This window comes from Phyllostomus discolor, chromosome 2 (genome assembly GCF_004126475.2).
Source record: "Phyllostomus discolor isolate MPI-MPIP mPhyDis1 chromosome 2, mPhyDis1.pri.v3, whole genome shotgun sequence".
NCBI classification, from domain to species: domain Eukaryota; kingdom Metazoa; phylum Chordata; class Mammalia; order Chiroptera; family Phyllostomidae; genus Phyllostomus; species Phyllostomus discolor.
The window spans coordinates 99,775,314-99,798,600 of record NC_040904.2 but is presented as its reverse complement, the minus strand read 5'-3'; the positions used below and the strand labels follow the sequence as shown (position 1 = coordinate 99,798,600).

General features: G+C 45.3%; 1 protein-coding gene across 1 annotated transcript in view; it reads left to right on the top strand.

The window, feature by feature from the left end:
* FSTL1 (follistatin like 1) overlaps positions 1–22,572 on the top strand; it is a 54,245-nt gene extending 31,673 nt beyond the window's left edge. Inside the window, exons 3-11 of the mRNA XM_028504647.2 lie at positions 1,365–1,469; positions 3,536–3,665; positions 4,521–4,553; positions 5,833–5,963; positions 8,653–8,771; positions 10,086–10,198; positions 10,506–10,616; positions 12,899–12,975; positions 19,950–22,572. Of these exons, the coding sequence (XP_028360448.1) occupies positions 1,365–1,469; positions 3,536–3,665; positions 4,521–4,553; positions 5,833–5,963; positions 8,653–8,771; positions 10,086–10,198; positions 10,506–10,616; positions 12,899–12,975; positions 19,950–19,994 (864 nt within the window). The 3' untranslated portion in view covers positions 19,995–22,572. The remainder of the gene's footprint in view (positions 1–1,364; positions 1,470–3,535; positions 3,666–4,520; positions 4,554–5,832; positions 5,964–8,652; positions 8,772–10,085; positions 10,199–10,505; positions 10,617–12,898; positions 12,976–19,949) is intronic.
* The last annotated feature ends 715 nt before the right edge of the window (positions 22,573–23,287 follow it).

Genomic DNA, 23,287 nt, shown 5'->3' with positions numbered 1-23,287 from the left:
GTGGGAAATGTGCTCTCTTTTTATCTCCATTCCTGGTTTAGGAAACAACAGCTCTGTAGCCCTCCCTGCCTTCTGGGAATTACTTCCTTTTTCTTCCCTGACTGCCAGCTTTATTGAATTCGCCTTAGCAACATCCAAAGAGAATGGGTGTAACAACAGCATGTGAACCAATGAAATGGGAGCGTGGCAACAGTTTCTAGACCAATAGGGGCCTTGTATGACTTGCAAGCCAGCTCAGAGAGAAAATAATAATCTGGAGTTTGCAAAGCAACCTCCAGGTGGCAGCAGACCAGCTGTATTGGACACAGCCCCACAGCTCTGAATATCTACTTTGTTTTTTGCCTTGACTTATTCTCGGATGAAAAACCTTTACCAGCTGTAAGAATTTACTGTTAGAAGTGAGTTTGTGAGTGTGAGTTCCCCGCATGCTATACGAGACGTGACCGGAAGAGTATAATCTTAGTTTCATCTCCACCTTCACTACGGCCAATCCCGTGATGCCATCACAGCTCCTACCATCACTGTTGTTTTGTCACAGGCAATGCCACCCCAGTGGGCAGCGGCCCAGAGGCATAGATTAAAGCCCTCTCCTGCCTTTCAGTTCTGGTGTGTTGTCTGAACAGGAAATCTGGCCCTAAGAGGTTTGAGGATAGTTCTAAGGCTGGCTCATCAGATTGGCCCTCCCTGGGGGTGAAGCTAGAGGCAGATGTCGGCAGGGCTGAATGAGACCCTGCTTCCCTGGCGTAGCCAACTTTCTTTCTCCTTTTGAGATTATAATGGCCTTGAACACTGCTTAGTGAGATTTTGGTCCTTCCAATATCCGTCCTTCTCTCTGATGTTTCAACTTCTGCCTGGTTTGTTCTCATCCTTTGGGAATCAGTTAAGGCCTCCTATGTCAGAGTGTCTCATTTGATTCTCACCCTCTTCCCCTCCAGCTCTCTAGCACTTCATATTGCATTGTAAAGAGCTCTTTATTTGTGTTTCCTCAGAGCACCATGGAGCTTCTTGAGGTCAAGGACTGTGCCTTTGTATCTCCATTCCTTAGCATAATGTTGGCAAATAATGGATAATATTATATTAGCTGATAAACATTATTAGAAGAAAGGGAGTGTGCAAGAAAGGAGCTCTTGCTCTTTAAGAAATAATCTTAGGGACTCAGAGTTGGCCTGGGCTGGGGCAGTGCTGGCAAGGCTGATGCTGGCTGTTGGGGAAGCTTCTGGCCGATCAGGACCCTTCAACACCAGGAGCCCTGACTCCAAACTGACTCCTACTTGCCCTAGGCTTGAAAGATAATCCCCACCATTGGCCCATCCCAAGATGGGCTTATTTCAGTAACGTGGTTTTCTTATGATTCTGTGTTTTAGGAAGAACTGAGGAGCAAATCCAAGATCTGTGCCAATGTGTTCTGTGGAGCTGGCCGGGAATGTGCAGTCACAGAGAAGGGAGAGCCCACCTGCCTCTGCATCGAGGTGAGTCCTGAGGTCAGGAGCCAGAGGAGAGGGGCCAAGGCCAGTGTGGCCATCTTGCTGGACGTGCCAGCTGGCACAGCAGTGTCAACAATTTCATCATCTCTGTGAAAGCACACCCTGTCTATCTGAACAGAGTAGAATTTTCATCCCAAGAGTTAAAAATCAGACATGAATGCAGGATATTTTTTTCTTTTTTAGAAAAACATTTAGCTTTATCAGGGTTTTAAATTACAAAATCAGCCAAGTACAGATATTTGTACAAACAGTATTAATAATCTTCTGTATAACCTTCAAATCCTGTTAGTCCGAGTTAACCAGTGTTAACAATGTGGTATATATTTCCACATTTTTTCCCTTTGCTACTATAAACATAGAGGGTTTCCATCTATTTTATACAAAAATGGGATCATAACATAAATATGCAGATATGTGTATATGCAGCTTGCATTTTTGTACACTCATTCATATACCATGGAAAGCCCTGCAGATCAGCATGTATAGTTCTAACTCACTTTTTAACATTTTAATCTTTAGTGGTATAAAAGAACCAGATCTATGTAATCATTTTCCTATAGATAGACACTTAGTTTATTTCCCACTAAATAATAACACCTTTGTTGCTGTCTTTATTGCTATAGGATTGATTCCCATGAGGGCTTGCTAAGATATGCACATTTTTAAAAATAGACAGAATGCAGGTTTTCAGGTTTGCTTTGGTTTGAAATAAACTATAAAAAGCAAAAAGTGAGCTTTCAAGAAATACTTCTCTCCTAGGCAGGATTCTGATAAGTTTTCACCCATTTGGCAAACAAAAGTACCCTAGTTGTGTGCCCTTTCCCCGCCTTCTGTCAAAATCATTCTGTCTTTCTGCAAATAAATACACCCAACTTAGTCCCCAGGTGAAGAATCCTGGTCCCTTGCCCCAGCAGGAAGTCCCTGGGGTTAGAAACCTGAAAAACAGGCAGGCCGGAAGCCTGGCAGGGCCTCACTGGGGGTGCACTGGCCACTGTGTGGTGGCTTAAGCCCAAACTTAGGGTTCAGAAACCTGACCTCTGGTCTCACCTTGACCATGAACAGTGGTGTGACTTTTGAGTAAGTTTGTTGCCACTGGATGCTCTGAAGATAGAGACCGTATTTGGCTTTGCCCAGTGCCCAGCACACAGAAGAACTCAGTAATAAGAATTGGTTGGGTGCAGTTCGCCTTTCTGGCTTTGGTATTCTTGCCTGTTGATTGGAAAGGTTGGGCTACCTCCCAGCTCGTGATCTGAGTTTCTTTTCGCTGCATCTGCTCTTGCTTCAGTGCTTTTATTAGGCTTGAGCTGAACTTGCTTCCCTCTCTCGCCTTTCAAATACCACAAAAGTCTTAAGAAACTGAGCTTGCCTGTGACCATGGCACTTTAAATAGCCAAAGCAGACCTGAGTTGCCAAGTGAACTTTAGGGCATTTCCCTGTTGGTAATGACTCTCTGGAGCTCTTTACCAAGACCCAGGCACCCCCATCCCAGCTATACAACAGGTGGTCTAAGATTAGGAGGAAAACACAATGGCCCCAAAATACTAAACAAAGCATGAGAGCAAAGATTCTTATGGTTCATCCCCAGAAGAGTTGAAGAATTGGGGCATTTACCTGCCTTTCAGTCTCCACATTTTGAGCTCTCAGCACTGGCTGTTTTGTGTCATAGAATGCTGGAATTTTAAGGGATCTTAGATCATCCAAATACACTGAATAACTTTCTACAAAGTGACAAAGTGAAGAAAAATCCAAATTCCTGACTTCTAATGAAAACACCGGGTGGGGCAGGGGTCTGTACCTTCACCGAATAGGGGAGATGACCCTGAACCCAGATTGGCACACAGGGCCACATGGGGCTGCAGAATGATAAGGTGTCTTCAACACTGAGTGGGGTCACAGGTGCCACAGCCAAGGCTCCCTCTGCCCTGGTTGAATAGAGGCCAGCTCTGCTGGTGGGGAGTCCCCACCAGATGGGTCTGTGTGCATGTGTGTGCACACTCCTGTGTGTGTTGGCACCCCTGACTGCACAAACACTCTCTGCCACTCTGTTTCAGCAATGCAAACCTCACAAGAGGCCTGTGTGTGGCAGCAACGGCAAGACCTACCTCAACCACTGTGAGCTGCATCGAGATGCCTGCCTCACAGGATCCAAAATCCAAGTTGACTACGATGGGCACTGCAAAGGTAGGGAGTGCCCTCACCACCCCATCCCAGCTGCAGCCGTGGGGGGCCAGGGAGCACAGCAGTGTGGTGTGGGTTCCGAGAGTCCGTTCCACCCCGACCGCAGCACCCAAAGCTGTGGAGACCACCCAGGTTCTTGGAAGTGTACCCTCTTGGCATTCATGAGCCTGCTTGGTTTATCCAGGATGGCCCAGGCCTCTGCCCAGGGTTCCCTGCATCAGACCCTCAGAGGGGCTTCCAGCTCTGTCTACAGCTACATAGTGGATATAGGGGGCCACATCAGCAATCAATAAGGAAGTGTTTAAATGCATTCTGTATCTTTTAAAAAGCAGGTAACTTTCACTTTTTCCATCCTTTTAAAATCTGGGTACCTCTCAGCCCTGGTAGTATTATATTGTCTGCATTTTACACTCAAACCATTGACATTAGGATAAGAGGGAAGTGGTCCCACGCTTGTTGCTCATTAGACATTAGCCCCTGACCCAGCCTTTCTCAGCCTTGAACTTCCCTGTAGAAATAAGAAGCTGTTTCCCACATGTTGGTCTCCACTCCATTTCCATGTTCACAGCGATTCCACATGAATTATCAAAGTCCCCGGGACCTCACCCACCCCTCAGCCTAATAAGATGAGGTGTGAGACCAGGAGGGACCTTGGTGGCCTGAAAATGTCAAACAAAGCAGGAAAAAAAAGACCCCTAAACTTGGGTCTTGGAAGAATAGGAGACAATGGCTTTAGACAAAATGATGAAAAAGTTACAAGTGACTCCCTTAATGTGGCACAACTTTAATCCTAGTAATACACTGAAATTTACTTTTTTCTTTACTTTGCATTATGCATCTTTTCCTTTTGTCTTTCAGAGAAGAAGTCTGTAAGTCCCTCTGCCAGCCCCGGTGAGTGCCTGTTTCTCTGCAGTGTGCATCTTAGGGAGGAAATTCTTTTCATGATGGAAATTTCATGTCCTACAGTCCCCACTGAAGATCACAAGATCTTCTATGTGTCAGCCCCGGTGACCTACAACTGGTTGCTCTTCAACATAGCTCAGAAAGCTGCAAAACTTCTCTTTTTTGTCATTTGAAGCATCTGGTTGGGTCAGAATGTTGACCGTGTTTTGCATTTTTCTGAGTGGTGATTGAACTGCAAGGACAAGAAAGCCACTGAGTCCTTCCTCCAGTGCTCTGTAAGACATGCTGATGTCATGGGCCGAGCAGAGAGTCAGAAGGCACAACTTTTTGAAAGGAGATAATTTGAAATGCCAGTAAGATTTGTTCTATGATTTTTTATGAATAAAAAGTAAAGTTTTATCATGATTTATCGTTACAGACTCCTTTAGCTTATATTTTTCCTTAAATCTCCACAATAACCTTGTGAGGTAGGTCTTATTGTAATTATCTTATGCATGAGGATACTGAGTCTCAGGGAGGCCAAGTGAATTTCTGGAATCACACAGCTAAACAGTGGCAGAGTGAGGAAAGTGCCCAGAGTTTCATTTACTAACTTGGTGCCCTTTTCACATCCTAACATATTGTCTTCCAGGAATTCCCTTTCACCAGTCTTCCCCTTCGCTGCTTCCCCATCCACCCATCTCTCAGCCCGCCGTTGTTTCCTCATTGCTCACACAGCTTCAGCAGGGCCCTCCCTTAGCGTCGAATTGTGCTGTGTGTAACAAAGGATGATGCAGCGGTGTGAATTCTAGGTGGAAGAACGTTTTGATAGACGCAGCTGGTGAGAGAGAGAGGAAAGCTATACAGAGGGGATCAGAAAGCCAGTGGCATAAAGAATTGCAATGTTCTCCTTTATTCATTTATTATTTCAGCTTATCTTTGAGCCGAGAGAGCTGTTCTGTTGATTATTTTCCCCTCAGTTTCATAAAGTTAATGAAAATGTCCTTTATTTTGTTGTTCTTCCCTTTTTTCTCACCTAAGCAACATAGTCTCTCTTTTTCAGTATTATTGATCTTTATATATATTTTTAGAGACATGAGTTTGAATCCTGGGTCAGGTATTCCCAGTGCGTGCCCCAGGTGGACTCCTCTGCGACATGTGCGCGAGCATCCCGTTTTCCTGAGTTCTGTGGAATTCAGTGCCAGGCGGCCCTCAGAACCCCAGGCACGGGGCTTCCATGTGGTGAGTCCCAGGTGACACTCAGCTGGCCTCTCTCCCTTTCCTGCAGTCGTTTGCTATCAGTCCAACCGTGATGAGCTCCGGCGCCGCATCATCCAGTGGCTGGAAGCAGAGATCATTCCAGACGGCTGGTTTTCCAAAGGCAGCAACTACAGTGAAATCCTGGACAAGTACTTTAAGGTAATCCAAAGTTGGGGGCCAAAGACTGGTCAGCCCCAGAGAAAGGGAGGCTCCCTCTCCCACGGCCCCACCGCAAAGAAATACAGACCTGTGAGAGTCCTTGAGTGTTTCCTCATCATAGTTCCTTCCATGGAGCAGTGACAGTGGCCTTCTGACCAGCTCGATCAGTGGGAGTCCAGCAGTACAGTCTTTGGAATCCTGCACACATGTTGGGGGTGATGGACTCCTTTAGCTTTTCCTTGTCCAGGAAGCTCTTTATATGTCCTCCGCTACCTACTTTTTGATGATTACCTGAGACCAGTGTGTGCAGTCTTCAAAGGAGACTCCCTCCCATCAGGCAAACTGTTGCCTGTTGATAAGTGATCTGATATCTCACAGGGACTGTTTCTGAACCAGTGAATTGCCCTCTAGCCCACTGGCATTCCTTGTAGCAAAATTAGTTAAAAAGCCAATCTAATCAGAATGTGGCTAAGACTAATATCAGACTCTAACCTCAGCTGGTGATTCAGTCCCTCTATCTTAAGTGAAAGCGTAGCAGAATGAGGAGGGGAAGACCCAGGTAGAAAGAGCCTTTCGTGGCCATGTCACACACATCCCCTGGACTCTGGGTGGCAGACTCTAGGTGGCCAGGCTGAGACTGGACCCAGCCTTCTTACCTCCCTTACCCTGGTTCTACGTTCTCCATCATCCCAGCCGCTGTACGTGAGTGGGGCCTGGCCTAGCCCACCTCCTTTCAACAGCCTCCAAACTTGCAGTAAACCTCAAACATGAGTCTCATAACATACTGCCTGCCTTTCCACAACCCTGTGGTTACACAAAAGAAACAGGTATCTCAAGTATAAAGCTGGGAAATGCAAGAATAAGGAAGTACTATGCCTTTGTAGATGGTTGGTTGAACACAAGCCAAGTGAATTACGGTTGGTTCATGGTCCAAATTCATGATCCTTCCCTGACCCCCGAGCATAGAAGCCCCCTAGGGATCCCTGGCTGTTTCTGGGGCTGGTATCAGACCTCATTTTTCCAATGGGTTCCACATACAGACCTGGCCTGGGGCAGCCCATCTGGGCTCTCGTGAGATGAGTATAGATAGGCAAGCTGGCCCCTCTCAGCTGCAGGCCTGGGTTCTGGTCCCAGTGAATGTGAAGTGAGTACACTCAGCACTGCCTTTTGAGGGCTGCCTGAGCTGCAGTCTTCAGGTTCTGGGTACCCCTGGTGCCCTCTGGGTCTATAGCCACCCTCGACTGTTCTTCTCCCCACACTCGGTCCAGTTCAGGCCCTGATGGACTAGGCTCTGTAAGAGTGGCTCTGGTCTGCCCAGCACTTGTAACATTTGGACTCAAAGAAAGTTCTACATTGCTAAGCATGGCACCCGGCCAACCTCATTTCATTTCTCTCCCTTAATTAATCATTAAACACTCAAGGAAGTTTCCTCAAGGTGAATGTGTAGTGACTACATGTGAGATCTCTTCCTAGGAGTTCGGACAAGAGTGACAAATAAGTGCTAAACAAGGTCGTCATAGTTGTCTTACACATTCCTGTTATTGTACGTGCATGGAAAGATTTACCACGGTAGAGTGGAACACATGTGCCCACGACAATAATGGAAGGAGAGGTGGGCGCTGTACCTTTACCCACTACCTAGAAACCTGGGCAGACCTTTCTTCCAGAATTTCCCACACCCTCTGGGGAGCCACACAGAAGGTAACATGGGGGTGCTGATTATTCCCTAGGACAGAAGTATGAGGCAGCCTACGAAAAGGATTTTGAAAGGAAATATTTTTTTCCATTGGAAGTATTTTAGGAAAACAGAAGGGTCCAACTTGGAATTTCGTCCCTGCCTTGAAATTGACAGCCTCCACCTGCAGCTGAGGATGGAGTAAAAGGTCTTGGTTTATTCTCTTGACAAAGTGGGAGCAATGCCTAAGCTCACGGCAACCTCACCTTGGGCTCGTGGGATGTCAGCTGGGTCATGGGGACAGCCTGCCCCAGGTGGGCTGAGGACCTGTGCACATGAGGACCTGTGCAGTGGGGCCCACAGCGCAGGGCAGAGTGATGTGGGCTTTGCACCACCTCTGACTGCAGGTTCTTGATGCAGGCCCTTGGCCTTTGACTCCTTGTTGGTGCAGCCGATGAGGGGCACCAGTGCTAAAGTTACGCATTGCGCATGCGAGGGAAGCTGGAAATCAAGCAGTAAGAAGTGGTCCTGAGAGCTCTGAGGGCCACCTTTGTCATTGTTCCCAAGCAGCCTGTTAGGAATACACATCTTGGACTATGCTGCAGAAGTTCTGACTCACAGCTTTGTTATTCGATGTTTGTCAGGGTTTGAGAATGTGGCGTGGTGGCTGGCCTGACCCCAGGGGTGCCACCCAGACTGTCTGCAGAGTCTCTCGAGCCCCCAGGCTTCTTGGTCACTGCAGGCTGTGCTCAGGCTGCCCTTCTGAGGGTCTGGGTTTGAAAGGCCCTGGGTAGCCTCTGCCCAGGCACTTTCACTCTCTCTTCTTGGGGCTCTCTCTGGGGGCCCAGGGATTTGAGCTTTGGGTGCTGTAGTGCTCTGGAGGCCCAGCCAGGGCAGGGTTGGTTGGAGCACGTCAAGAACAAGGTGAACCAGAGGTGGGTCAAGCTAAATGCAGGAATGCCGGAACTGGGTTCTACAAAATGTTCCTGAAAGATCCCTTCACCCCCTTTCTAGAGCTTTGATAATGGTGACTCTCGCCTGGACTCCAGTGAATTCCTAAAATTTGTGGAGCAGAATGAAACCGCCATCAACATCACCACCTATGCAGACCAGGAGAATAACAAGCTGCTTAGGTGAGTGGGATGGGAGGGCCGGGGAGGGGCCCATGAGGAGAAGGCTGGACCAGAGAGGGGATTTGAAACCCTTCTTACCTGTGAAGGAGCCACCAGTGTTAATCTGAAGTCAAACGCAAAATAGGAACTCTGTCCTGGTCTGTTCCATGAACTTTATGAACTAATAAATAGAGCACCACGTGTATCTGATCAGGCGGTTATTGTTTTTGGCTAGAACTTGCAAGGAATAGAATGTAATTTTAAAATAAATGACAAAGATTGCATCAGAGCAAAGTTGTTTCTGGGTGTTGTGAGTAATGTTTTAATGGTTAATTTTCTGAAGGAATTACTTTAATGTATTATTACCTAACTGTACTTCTGAAATAGTTTTAGTTCTGATTTTAAGATAATTGGTGCTATTTTGCATAGAGAACCCTAATTGTTACAAATGTGAATATATCCCTCTCCATTTCTGGTATTATTCCAGAGTAAATATTAATAAAAATGAAACTTCTGGTGTGGTTCCATCACACTGGTAAGAATTAAAAATAGTTCAAGCACCACTTCATTCAAGAGAAGTACAAAGCATGAAGCCCAGATTCTAGAAAGATTCTTCTTAATAATAGTCCGTGGCCTACACATAATATCTGAAAATCCTTCATATTTTGATAATCTAAAGTTAGACAATATTTTACAAGTTCAGCATTTGCTCTTCATAACATCTCAGTGAAGGAGGATGTTATGTCCCCACTTGTCCCCACTTTGCAGATGAGAAAGCAGGCACAGGGGGGCTGAATAACTAGCTCAAGGCCATTTGGGTAGTAAGTGCCTGGCCAGGGCTCAGATCCCAGCCACAGGAGACTGAGGGAGCTGGGATTCTGTGAACCTTTTCTGGAAGATCTCTTTCTAGAATGGTGATGCTTGCTTGAACTCCACATTCTCTCAGATCCCACATTCCTTTCATATCATCTATTACTCTCTCTTCTGTCTTGATTTTCCTGGTTTGGTTGCCTTATACCGTAGGGAAAGGCAATTACTGGTAGAAGGTGTGCAGGTAGTGAAACATTTGTCAATCACAATTGGACAGAACTGCTCAGGAAATCGTAGTTGTCTTGGGAGGAACATTTGAGTGACCCGACATCTGGCATAACAAACTGAAGGCTGGGTGCTTACAGGAGTCAGGATGGTGAGTGGTTGTGGGAGGTCAGTATAGAGAGAAACTTTCTTGATTAACAGTCACTTGCTTGGCCGCCTCTGGGGGCTCCAGGTGTATGTGGTCCTGGTGCTGATTTCCTTTCTTCAGGAGTGACCCATTTCTCCTGTGTTTTGTTTCAGAGGACTCTGTGTCGACGCTCTCATTGAACTGTCTGATGAAAATGCTGACTGGAAACTCAGCTTCCAAGAGTTCCTCAAATGCCTCAACCCATCCTTCAACCCTCCAGAGAAGAGTATGCTTAACCAAAGATGGGGGGGTACAGGGAATGGCAGCATTTTGACAGGGCTGGAGTTGATGGAACTCTCCAGAGCCTGCTAAGAAAATTTCTTTCCATAGTTCTAGGTGGGCTCCAGCCCATCATCTCCATGATGATGTTCAGGTCCCCAAACCTGTGGTTGTTGGTAGCATTTGCTCAGATATGACGCCTATGAGGGACCTGCAGGTCTTGTCTGGAGAAAGAGTAAGGTACACAGACTGTAGTAAAGATGCTGTGTTCCACCTTCACCCTAAACTATCGCCCTGGTATCTGGTCCCAACAGAGTGTGCCCTGGAGGATGAAATGTATGCCGACGGAGCGGAGACCGAGGTGGACTGTAACCGCTGCGTCTGTGCCTGTGGAAACTGGGTCTGCACGGCCATGACCTGTGACGGTGAGCTGTGCCCCGGGCAGAAAGAAGGAGCAATGGGGAGAGAGTGTCCTTCTTAAAATCACCATGAGAGAAGTCAGGGTGGAGGTGACGGAGAAGAGTAAGGTAGTAGCTGGGAGCAAGAAACCTGATTAGCAGGAGGTTCAAGACCCAGGGCAAGATCCAATGTTGATATGAGATTGGAATAGTAATGGTCATAATGAGAGTACACGCTTAGTTAGTGAGAACAGTGTGCCAGGGGCTCTTCTAAGCACTTTATGTAACCCACTTAATCCTTATGACAGCTTAGAAAACCTATGTAAAAGACTCAGGCATTTGGAGATGAAAAGACTCCTCCTCACCACCCATTCTCAAGAGGAAAAGGAAATATGTTTGTAGACCTTCTTTCGACTAGCAAAATTAGATGTTCCTTTAAAAAAGAGAAAGTCAAGGTGTTTGAGACATGTACAGGGTGGGTTGGGGATACAGAGAGTTTGGGGGACCAGCACAGAAGCCAGAGTGTATGTTGGAACCACGAGGGTCTCTTCAGGGTCCTGGGCTACAATGATGTCAAAGACTAAAGCCAGGACCTAGGGGGAAAAACAAGCACCATTCAGAATGGAGGCAAGACAGAGAAGGGTAAAGCCAGGTCACATCTGCTCTGGGAAGAAAGGTCAGTTGGAAGAAATCAAGCACAAAATTTATACCTAGAGTGAACTTAAAATTATATCTTAAAAAGCCAACTGAAACAAGAAAAAAGCAGGCTGGTCCTAGGATCATGTTCAAGGTCAGGTAATCTGGTAACTAACTGGAGTTGGAGGATCCAAGAAGAGGTGGTTCTAGACAAAAAGCCCAGACAACACCAATAGTACACATGGAACTCAGTACTACCCAGGGGATCCCTCGTCTCCCACTCCCCAGGACTGAGTCTCTTCTCGGTGTGAAAGGGCAGAAAGCCAATCTAACTCCAGATACAAATGAAAGAGCAGGAAGAGGCTGTTTAGAGACTAGAAATGCCTAAAAGTTGCTGGAGGCCAAATCAAAGCCAAGGTAGCCAGGCCAAGCACACAGGAACTACTGAAGCCCAGAGAGAACGTCTCAAAACAGTACCCAGCCTGCCTCAACCAGGAAGCATCCTGTACTCGTCTTCCTAAAACTCTCCACTGTAGCTGTCCACGCCTGACTGCTCCTGGTCTGGCTTAGCAGAGGTAGCCGTCCATTTCTAGGACACAGGCAGTTGGTGAACAGCTGGTATGATCATCTGCATAATGAGACCCATCACATGCATCAGACAAAATCCAAATGATTGCCCCCATGGGACACTGCTCAGTTCCACAGCAGCACTGGACTGTTGATCCCCCCTGGGTGGCCCGGGTTCAGAATCCTACGTGGGTACAAAGAGCACTCACTGTCCATGGTGGCGCCCCAGGGGCCTTAGCATGTCTTGGTGTGTGTGGGCCAGGGATCTGAGAGGACACTGTAGAGGAGGCATTCCAAGGCATTTTCAGGTCGATGCTTGACAGTTAGATCCTAAATCCCAATGGCATAGAAAAGAAGGGGCACTGAGATGTGACGCCAGCTGGAGCCGGAACTGAGGCAGATTGCCAGGAGGGGCAGCTTGATGCTTAAGTCAAGCTGTGGTAGAGTGGCGTTTCCCAATAAGTTCTGTTCTCAGTTAATGTCCAGATTCCTGGCTTCCATCCCAAACCTCCTGAGTCAGAATCTGCCAAAGAGCAGTTTGGAAACCTGTTTTTAAGATACAGGCTGTAATTTTGTGTGTGTGTGTGCAAGTTTGGTAAGCATTGTAGCTGTGGTGTTACCGACCCTGGCTGCCCATCTGAACCACCTTGAGAGCTTTCTAGGACATGGTGCCCCGGCCCCACCTCACAACAGTGACATCAGAGTCTCTGAAGATGTAGTCTAAGCAACTGTATTTTAAATGTTCTCAAGGGTCTGTGAGCGGTAGGGAATCATTGCCCTAGAAGAATTCCACAGTCAGGATCCAGATTTTCTCTGCAGCTATTTCTGCAAGGCCAGTTCCTGGAGCAGATGTGTGGAAGACTCTAGACACTAGAAAGTGTTGAAGACACTAGAAACAGAGGCCAGAAAACAGTTAGGGGTAGATTGTTTTGTTTTCAGTGTGTTGCTTTGGAGGTGGCAGAGAAATATGAGTTAATTCACTCTTCTTCAGTGAATTAAATGGGAGGTGAAATTAAGAACCTAGAAAGTAGATTCTTACTTACCAACAGGATCCCTAACTGGCTTCCCTCAGCCACCTCTGCTCTGAGCCTTGGTTCTTCTTGCAGGAAAGAATCAGAAGGGGGTCCAGACCCAGACAGAGGAGGAGATGACAAGATATGTCCAGGAGCTCCAAAAGCACCAGGTGAGTTGCAGCCTCCCTGCTGATTCAGGTATCTTTGCCACCACCAGGCCCTTCCACCATTCAGACATTGCCTAATAGCCCAGGAGACCAAAAAGATGCACTCTCTTCAGTGCAATAGACCCTGAATGATACACCTATAACAGCAAACCACGATACAGCTCTCTGATGGGGTCCCTGCAGGGTCCTGCAGGTCCTATCAGAATTGCTTTATAAGTAAAAATCAGTCCACTGGTGATTTGCAGATGGGTTGGAAATGGTTTGCAAATGAGCAAGGACTAAAGAAGTTTACTGTTTTCTGTCACAAGTGCCCAGACACAAAGACCATAAATTCCTGAAGGCAAAGCTCTATGGCTTGCTCACCATCGCATCCCTGTATTTACCACAGGGTTGGGTGTATAGTTGGTTCTCAGTGAACATAAAATGAACAGATTTGGACTAGAACAGAAAGGATTTATATTAAATGCTAAACTGGCTAGAAAAAAGCCTGGACTGACAAACACAGGAAACTTCAAGGCTCTGTTTCCTGGAGACTTGAGAAGATAATGAGAATTCTGTTCAGGTTCTATGTCAAGTTGAAGGCCTTCTTGGGGAAAAGGTTCTTAGCAGAATAGTGACCCACTGACATATTTTGCTATGATCCTATAGAGAAAACATAGGTATGCTGGACTCCCAGGCCTGTCTGTCCACTAGTTTACCATAAAGTCTTAACGAAGGATATTGTACTTTAAATCACCTGTGTGTAGACTGGGTCTGGTAATACAAGCCTTCTCTCTGACACGTAAGTTGTTTTTGTTTTTGCTTTTCTTTTTTTTATCCTCACCTGAGGACATGCTTATTGATTTTAGAGAGAGGAAGAGGGAGGGCAAAAGAGGGAGAGAAACATCTATGTGAGATAGAAACATCGATCAGTCTCTATCTAACCAGGAATCGAACCCATGACCTTTCAATTTACAGGACGATGCTACAACAAATTGAGCTACACTGGCCAAGGCCCTGATGTAGTTTTTAAGGAATATAACCAACCGTCATAAGAACTGGTAAACTATTGAGATGAAACATTTGACTTGAAAATAAAGAATTGTTAATAGTAATTGCTCATATTTATTGATTTTATATGCATTTTGTCATTATTATCACTAATAGTGTAGAAATCTCATGTCAGTTTTTTTAACCAAAGCAGAATCTCCTATCCTTCATTTTTAAGTGTCTCTGTCTATGTAAGTTCCCTCAGGAGTAGATACTACAGCAAGGACTCAAGTACACACAGTTTATTTGGGAGGCAATCCCAGGAAACAGTTCCCCTCCCAGGAGGGGAGATGGGAACTGAGCTCAGGAAGGAAAGGAAGCAATAGAGTGTATCTGGGAGGTTTATCACTGCAGGCAAGTGCAGCTTAGTTCTGGTGTGGAACTCCGGGAACAGTGAGCATGCCTGAAGGAATTCCTACATGAATTCCTGTCAGCCCCTAGCGAGGGCTGATGCCATAAGCAAACATCAGTTACCTGGCACTTCTGGCCTGCCAACGTGTGTGAGCAGAGCAGGCTCCTGCTGCCAGAGAAGGAGGCAGGTGCTGGCAGTGAGAAGCCAGTTCAGTAACCTGAAAGAGTAAAGACAAGGGGCTATGGATAGGGCACCAACAGTGTCTGCCAGATGCCAGTCACTTTCATAATTTTCTTTCCTATTTAATTTTTTTGTTGAAGTATAATTCAAATATAAAATTCACATCTTTAAAATGTACAGTTCAGATTAACAAGGTGTTACCAAACGGACCCATGGGGAGGACAAAATACTATTACTGAATGGACCCCCCTTCCGGCTGCAGTGCCCCTGTATTAGGTTCACCTTGCCCACTGCCAGGGGATTATAGCTCTCAATGTCAGAGATTGGTGAAAAGGAAAGGAATTATTTATTTAAGAAGTTATACAGACTTAAGAGTAATGACTTAATGTCTTACTAAAACCCCAAAGTCCCTTAAAACACCCACAAACACACACAGTCATTCCTCCTTTGCCCAGTCTGGGGTACCGTATCTCAGGAAAAGAAATAGAAGTCTGGCTCAGGCAACCCCTGGTTTTTCCCAGTAATCCGTGCCCTGCTGGCAGGCCTCCCTCAGTTCCCAGAACCATCAGCTGTGTCGCCACCCTGATCTCCAATTCTTAATCCAAACCCATGTGGCACCTTCTCCTGGCCCACCAGCAAGAGTCCTTTACCTCTTTCCTTCCTACAGTGTGTCTCCTGCATTCTTCCAAACTGCTAAGAGAGAGCTCTGCATTGCTGCTATATCTTGCTTTCCAGCTTCCTAAGCTTCATGGCGAAGGGAGCCCCAAAGCCGCATGGTTCTCCCTTCTTGCCAAAGATGCATGGGTCCCCCTCTCACCAAAGCCCCATCATCCCCTCCCTCTCACCAAAGCCCCATCATCCTCTCCCTTTCACCAAAGCCGTGTGATCCCCACCCCTTGCATGGCTGCTGCACCTGAGTTTAAATCCCAGCACCAGTTTTCCTCTGCATTCCCATTTCCGACTCCTCCCACAATCAGCTACACCTGCCAGCATTCCTGTATTTTTCCCAGCTTTTCTGGGCTGTCATAATTTCCAGCAGGCGTGGCCCTGTGGCAAGAAGCCAGTCATCTCCAAGCTCTTATGCAGGTGCTATAACTGGGGGGTGTTGCCTCCCAGTTATATCATGGATTGAAGTCATTCCCATTTCCCTGGCTTAAAGCAGGGCCACAGCTATTTAACATATCCATGAAACCAGTTAAAAGTTATAGATATGTTAAATGACCATGCCTGAGGTTATTTGCAAAACTGTTGCTATGCAGAACAATTCTCAATGACCCTGCTCCATGTGTCCCCATCCGCCAGTTCAAACTTGTGGGGGTGAGGACATCCTATATATTTTTTAATATTTCCTAAACATCCTGAGTTATGGACTCCATTACAAATCCCTCTTTGGGGCCCCCTGGCTACACCCTGTTACAAGGAGACTTCTAGTCAATATGGTGCCATAGGTAAATACGGCTTGCCTCCTTGCACAACCACATCAAAATTATAACTAAATTACAGAACAACCATTGCTCAGAACTGTCAGAAATCAAGTTGAGTGGAACTCTGACAACTATGGAATTAAAGAAACCACATCCATCCAGATGGGTAGGAGGCGCACAGACTCCGACAGGCTGGTCCCTCACCCATGTGTGGCGGATGAAAATTCATGGGGGACATCTTGGGAGTGAGGAATGCAAGCCCCACACCAGGCCTCCAGCCCAGGGTTCCAGTGCCAGAAAGATAAGCCGCCACAACTTCTGGCTGCAAAAACCAACAGGGATTGAGTCGGTGGAAGAAACTTCTAAAGTCCCAAGCAGTTCCTCTGAAGGAACCCACACACAAACTTACTCAGACTCACTCCCTCTGAGCTCCAGCACCAGAGTAGCAGCTTGAAAGGCACCAGTGGCAGACAGGGAGGAACTGAAGTGGCTAGCATCAAGGTGAGAGCTGGAAGACAGCTTTCTCCCAGGCAGAAAGATGGACACAGCCACAGAGCTGGCAGGTGGGTGCCATATCTGAGACTCCATCAACCTGGCTAACACTGTTTGCCCCCTACTCCAGCTCTGGAAATCCCCTGAGACTCCATCCCACCCAACTTACAGCTGTTAACAGTAGCTTTTCCATATGAATACCTGGTCTTGGCTCATGCTTCACAACTTCTTAAATCCTCTCAAACAAGCAATAGCTGGGCTTCAGTGAGCCCCCAACCCTCTTACCTCGTACCTCTTGCCAAGTGGCAGCAGGCCTGGCACTAGCAGCTGCCAGTGTAGATTTGTAGCTTGGCTTCACCTGGTAATCTAGCCCAGCACAAGTAGCAGCCATCTCAGGTTGCTCTATAGCTCAGGCAGGGTGGTCCTTGGCAAAACACAGGGAGGAGTTGACCTTGGTTTGCACCACCTAGGAAACCCTAGGGACTGTGCACCCAATGGACAGCTACAGAACCACATCAGAGCACCACCACCCTGCAGCCAAACCTCCATGGAGGGTGGAGGTTGGTGGTCAGTGGTCACAGCCAATCCTTGCAACTGATGGGCCTGGGTAAATCCCTCCCATCAGCTGCCAACAGCAGTTAAGGCCCAACTACAACTGGAAGGTGTACTCAGCCCACACGAAGAGCACACCATGAGAACCCAGCTCAGGTGATAGGAGAGGCTGTGCTACTGGAACCTACAAAACACCTACTACATTAGGCCATGCTACCAAGGCAGGGAGTCATAGCAGCTCTACCCAATACACAGAAACAAACACAGGGAGGCTGCCAAAATGAAGAGACAAAGAAACATGGCCCCAATGAAAGAACAAACCAAAACTCTAGAAAAAGAACTAAACAAAATGAAGATAAGCAATATATCAGATACAGACTTCAGAAACACTGGTTGTAAAGGTGTTCAAGGAACTTAGTGAGGACCTCAACAGCATAAAAAAAAATCCAGTCGGAAATGAAGGATTGACCAATTAAAAGAAAACAATTTACGGGAAACAGGGTGGAAGAAGCTGAGAATCAAATCAATGATTTGGAACATTAGAAAGTAAAAAACCACCAATCAAAACAAGAAGGAAAAAGAATCCAAAAATATGAGGATACTATAAGCAGCCTCTGGGGCAACTTCACGCATTCCAACATTCACATCATAGGAGTGCCAGAAGGAGAAGAGAGAACGAGAAACTGAAAATCTATTTGAAAAAATAATGAAAAAAAAACCTCCCTAATTTACTGAGGGAAACAGATTTGCAAATCTAGGAAGCATAGAGAGTCCCAGACAAGATGGATGCAAAGAAGCCCTCTCCAAAACTCGTCATAATTATAATGCCAAAAGTTAAAGAGAGAATCTTAAAAGCAGCAAGAGAAAAGCACTTCCAGCCCTGCCTGGTGTGGCTCTGGATTGAGGGCTAGCCTGTGAACCAAACGGTTGCCGGTTCAATTCCCAATCAGGGCACATGCCTGGGTTGTAGACTAGATCCCCCATGGGAGGTGCTTGGGAGGCACCACACATTGATGTTTTTTTCTCTCTCTCTTCCTCCCTCACTTTCCCTCTCACTGAAAAAATAAATAAATCTTTAAAAAGGATGCATCATCACCAAGCCATTATATGAAATGTTAAAGGGACTTCAGAAAAGAAAATCAAAGCTATGAACAATTACATGCATACTTGTTAACAGTTCAATCTGAAAAACAAATTAAGCAAACAAAATGGCAGAATCATGGATATGGAGAGGGTTTTGATGGCTGCCATATGGAAGGGAGTTTTAGGAGAACCGGTGAAGAGGTGAGGGGATTAAGAAGTACAAATAGGTGGTTACAGAATAGCCATGGGGTTTGAATAGCCACAGAACTTAAACTCATGACCCATGGACATGAACAGTGGGGATTACCCAAGGAGTATGGGGTGCTGGGTGAAGGGGGACAAAGCAGGGGGAATTGGGACAACTGTAATAGCATAATCATAAAATATAATTTTTTAAAAAGATAATGAAATGTACAGTCCAGTGGTTTTAAGTATAGTCACAAGATTGTCAGCCACAAGAACATTTTCATCATCTCCAAAAGAAACCTCATACCCATTAGAAGTCACATATTCACTCTTCCCTGGCAACCACTAATCTACTTTTTAACTCTTAAGATTTGCCTGTTTTGAACATATATAAATGGAATTACTCAATATGTAGTGTTTCTGTCTTCCTCTTTTCATTTAGTGTAATGTTTTCAGGGTTTATCCTTATTGTAGTATCAATCAGTGTTTCATTCCTTTTTTTTAATTTAAAATTTTTTTCAATTAGTTGACATACATGCTTTATTCTATTTTAAGTTTAAATTATATTCCATGGTATGGATATACCACGTAGTATATATCCATTCATCAGTTGATGGATATTTAGCTTTCTACTTTTTGACTATGATGAATAATGATGTTATGAACATTCTTGTACAAGCTTTGTTTCTCTTGGGTACATATTTAGGAATGGAATTGCTGGGTCATTTGGCAACTCTGTTTATCTTCTGAAGAACTGCTAGTCTGTTTTCCAAAGTGACTACCATTTTACATCCTCACCAGCAGTGTTTCAATTTCTCCACAAACTTGGCAACATTGTCCATTATTCTTTTTTTATTTTGGCCATCCTAGTGTACTGGCATCATTGTAATTTTTATTTATATTTCCCTAATGATTGATGTTGAATATCTCCTCATGTGCTCATTGGCTTTAAAAAGAATGTCTTCTGCCCTGGCTGGCGTAGCTCAGTGGACTGAGCACCAGCCTATGAGCCAAGGGTTGCCAGTTCGATTCCCAGTCAGGACACATGCCTGGGTTACAGGCCAGGTCCCCAGTGGGGCAGGGGGAGGGGCACTCAAGGGGCAACCACACATTGATGTTTGTCTCTCTCTCCTTCCCTTCTTCTCTCTAAAAATAAATAAATAAAATACTTTTTTTAAAAAAGAAGAATATATTTTTTGGAGAGATGTATCACAGTTGTAAGAGATGGTACCTCTTACCCTCATTTTGTAGTTGAAGACACTGAGGCATAATAGGCTCCAAATCCTCCGGAACACAGCACAGCCATGACTGAAGTTCCAGCATTGTGCCTCTGGAGCCTGTTGCTCTTAACACTTCTCTGTACTTGGACTCAGGACATCTTGTGGCACTTACTTCTGTTTTGTATCCTTCTCTTCATCTTGAAAATGGGGCTAATCATGCCTGACCTGATTGTTTCATAGGAATCCCAGTGGGGTCGGCCCCTAGACAACCATGTCTTCATAACACATGATCCTTGCCCTGAAGTTGTGTGCCATCCACAGAGGAGATGGACTAGTAAACAGAACTAAAATTCAGCATAAGCATGTGTCTGTCAATGCTAGATAAAGTCTTAAGGTCTAGATAAATGCCAATGATTTAAAAAATATTTCATAACACTTATTTTCTCTTGCTTCTTGAAGGAAACTGCTGAAAAGGCCAAGAGAGTGAACACCAAAGAGATCTAGTGAGGGGGCATCTGGGAACGGTGTCCAGAGACGGGCACCTTCTCCTCCACTTCAGCGCTGAATCCAGTATACACGAGTCTGCTACAATCGCCAAATCACCAGTATTTGCTTGTATAGCAACAAGTTTTATTTTGTCTATTTGTTTTGCAATAAAGGAAATGGGGTGGCTGGTGAGGAGGGGTAAGGCCATAACCTCCATTTTTAGGAGTGATTTGAGAGAAACTATAAATGGGGCTTTGGGGCTGGAGGCAAGTAAAGAAACTGCATCAGGGTAGGGAGAGGAGCAGACCCAGATCTGAACCACTTCTGAGTCTAACATGCTGCAGGGAGGGCAAGCAGTGCCAGAGAGAACTTAGCAGATGGTACCTAGAGGAGGGCTTTGGGAAGCTCAGTGGAGAAGAAGCATTCCGCTTCCAATTCTTTTGGTTGCCATCAGCATAACAGAGACCAGCTTCTTTGCCTCTCCTCATGGCCTGACCACTGCCTGTAGATACACAGCTGTCCTGCCTAGTTACTCAGTGTCCCTCAGACTTTGATGGAGTTTCTGGGAAGGTACACCCAAATGATGCAGATACTCATGTACTCTCAGCCCCTTAGAGACCTAACCAAATTTTAAAAATACTTTTTACCAAAGGTGCTATTTTTCTGTAAAACTTTTTTTGGCAAGTTGACTTCATTTTTTGATTATTATCATTATATTATTGTTGTTTTTTAATATTTTATTTTCTTGACTAGAAATTAAGCTTTTGTAATTATTTTTCCATAGTCCTACCATTTCAGAGGTAGGGGAACTTGGGGTTCTTCCAGGTGCAGGACTGCTGTCACCCTGACTTCCTGCCCTGCCACACACTAGCTGTAGCCCAGAGTTCGTCCCCCTGGCTTCCAGTGGGTCAGTGGTCTGCTGGAGGAGCTGTGGGTGCCTCAGACAGGAGCCAGGGGAATAGAAGCATCTCCATACAAAGCTTTCAAGATCCAAAAGCTAATTTGTTTTCATTTATTCTGAGTTCATTCAAATCAGTATTTCAAGGATGGAGACAAGTATAGCTAAGCAAGGCTTAGGTATCCCGGCCTATCAATATGCTCATTGGTCCACCACTGACTAGGAGGTGACTTTGGCTCTGTCTCTTCCTATTTCCGGGCCTCAGCTTCTTCAGTGAGCAGGCAGGAATGCATGAACCTTTCGATTTCGTAAAGTCGATGATCATTGATCCATTGGAGACAAGTTTCTATGATTTTCCTTTCCTCCTTAGGATAAATGAATATTTGTTAGAACAAGATTTAGACAGCCAAAACAAGATGACCAAATTTGACCTCAGTCTGAATGGCCCCCTGGGCGTGCTGTGATGCAGAGCCTTCTCAGGTAAAGCCCTGGAAAAGAGTGGGGAAGAGAACCACTCCACTTGTCTTCACTTTTGCATTTCCTCTTTAACCTTCTTGGAAACAGAAAAAGCTTTCCATTTAGAGATGAGGACAAAAGGGAGGTTTCACATTTCAAGAGGCGAGGAGTGGAAATTTAACCTTAAAATTGTGATAGATGAGAAGTCAGTCCTTCCTATGTCTTTTGGCCTGTGTAGTTATTAACCCTACCCAGTACCATACTTAAGATGCATTTGGAACAACAAAGGTTAAACAGTTGACATAAGTTCTGATTTTCAAAAAGTAGATTATAGACCACCAGAGGGAAAATATGTGGATTGATGAAAGTTGTACTGAAGATGGAATTTATTCTAAATAATTTTCCTTGTTCTCTTTTGCAAAGAGAACATCCCACTTTGTTTAGAATTCTAAGCTTTTATCTATCATCCCACTTAAAAGCTCCCTTCAAACCCCACTTGTGCAGTCTGAAATGCACCTCCCTGTCCAAGTGCCTTGGGAACTCCCAGCAACATGCCTTGATCAAGTTTGCCAGCACTTGGACGCCAAGGGAGGGAGGGCAGGACTACCAGTTTGTTTAAAGCAAGAAACCAGAGTGTCTCCTCATAAGTTATTTGGGACAGTGGTTGCCACCCAAGACTTACCCTGCTCTGCAACAATGAATTCCCAAGAGCAAATCTGTATTCCTCCTATAAATAGGGAAGCTCTTGTCTGCACCATAGAATCATATGATCTGATGACCATTCATGGAAAGCTGCTAAACAGCCAAATTTGTAGTCTTGCATGGAGCAAATAATCAGGATTAAGTTGGGTTCAGTTCCCCCAGCTCTCTAAAAGCACAGGGCTTAGTCTGCAAGCTTCTTTGGGCTTTCTCTGTGTGCATACGGTTTTATAAAACCATATATTACAGCATCTGCTAAGATCCAGTGTCCATGAAAACTTCACACGCCATGACACTGGACTTCATTTTTTTTGGAAAGCAGGGCTTCCTCCACCTGCTAATAAGTTTGTGTGAACCAGTTTGAATGTCTTTACACCTATGTTTTAAAATAGCCAAATTTCAAGAAGCAATTTGAACAGGTTTTGTTGCCTATGCATTTGAAATGTATTTGTATTTAGTAGGCTTCCATACTGCATTTAACTTGTTTTTGTAACTCCTAATTTTTTTTGGATACTATTGATAAATAAAGAAGTTAAAATAACAGTTGTATTGGTTTCCTGCCCCGCTCTAAATAATCTTACGAGAACATATTTACTTCATAAAAGTGGTTTTAGTATTCAGGAGCCTTAAAAGAGACCTGAAGAGTTTCTCCTAATAAAACCTTGGAACTGCAGCTGGGAGAGAAAATTTACTCAGGGATAGACAAGTTTATTCAAAAGAATGACAGACTTCTAGTCAAGATGGTGATGTAGGTAAACAGCTCTCCTCCTCATACAATGACATCAAAATTACAACTAACCATGGAACAACCATCATTCAGAACCATCAGAAATCAAGCTGAATGGAAGTCCTACAACTATGGAATTAAAGGTAGGGGCAGAGACATGGAATGGGCTGGTCCCACCCACATGTGGCAGATGAAAATCCGGAAGGATATCTCAGGAGTGAGGGCTCCCAGTCCCACACCAGGCACCCCTGCCCAGGGTTTCAGTGCCAGGAAGATAAGTCCCCACAACTTAATGGTTGTAAAAACCAGCAGGGATTAGGGCTGAGGAAGACAGAAACTACTGGAGTCCCAGGTAGTTCCTCTTAAAGGGCCAGCACACAGACTTATTTGGACTCTCTCTGAGCTCTACATGGGGGTAACAGATTGAAAGGCATTAAAGACATATGGGGAAGAAGTGAATTGTGCAACATTAGAGCAAGACCTGTAGGGCAGCTTTCTCCCAGAGAGAAGTGCTGGCAGAGCATTGTTCCT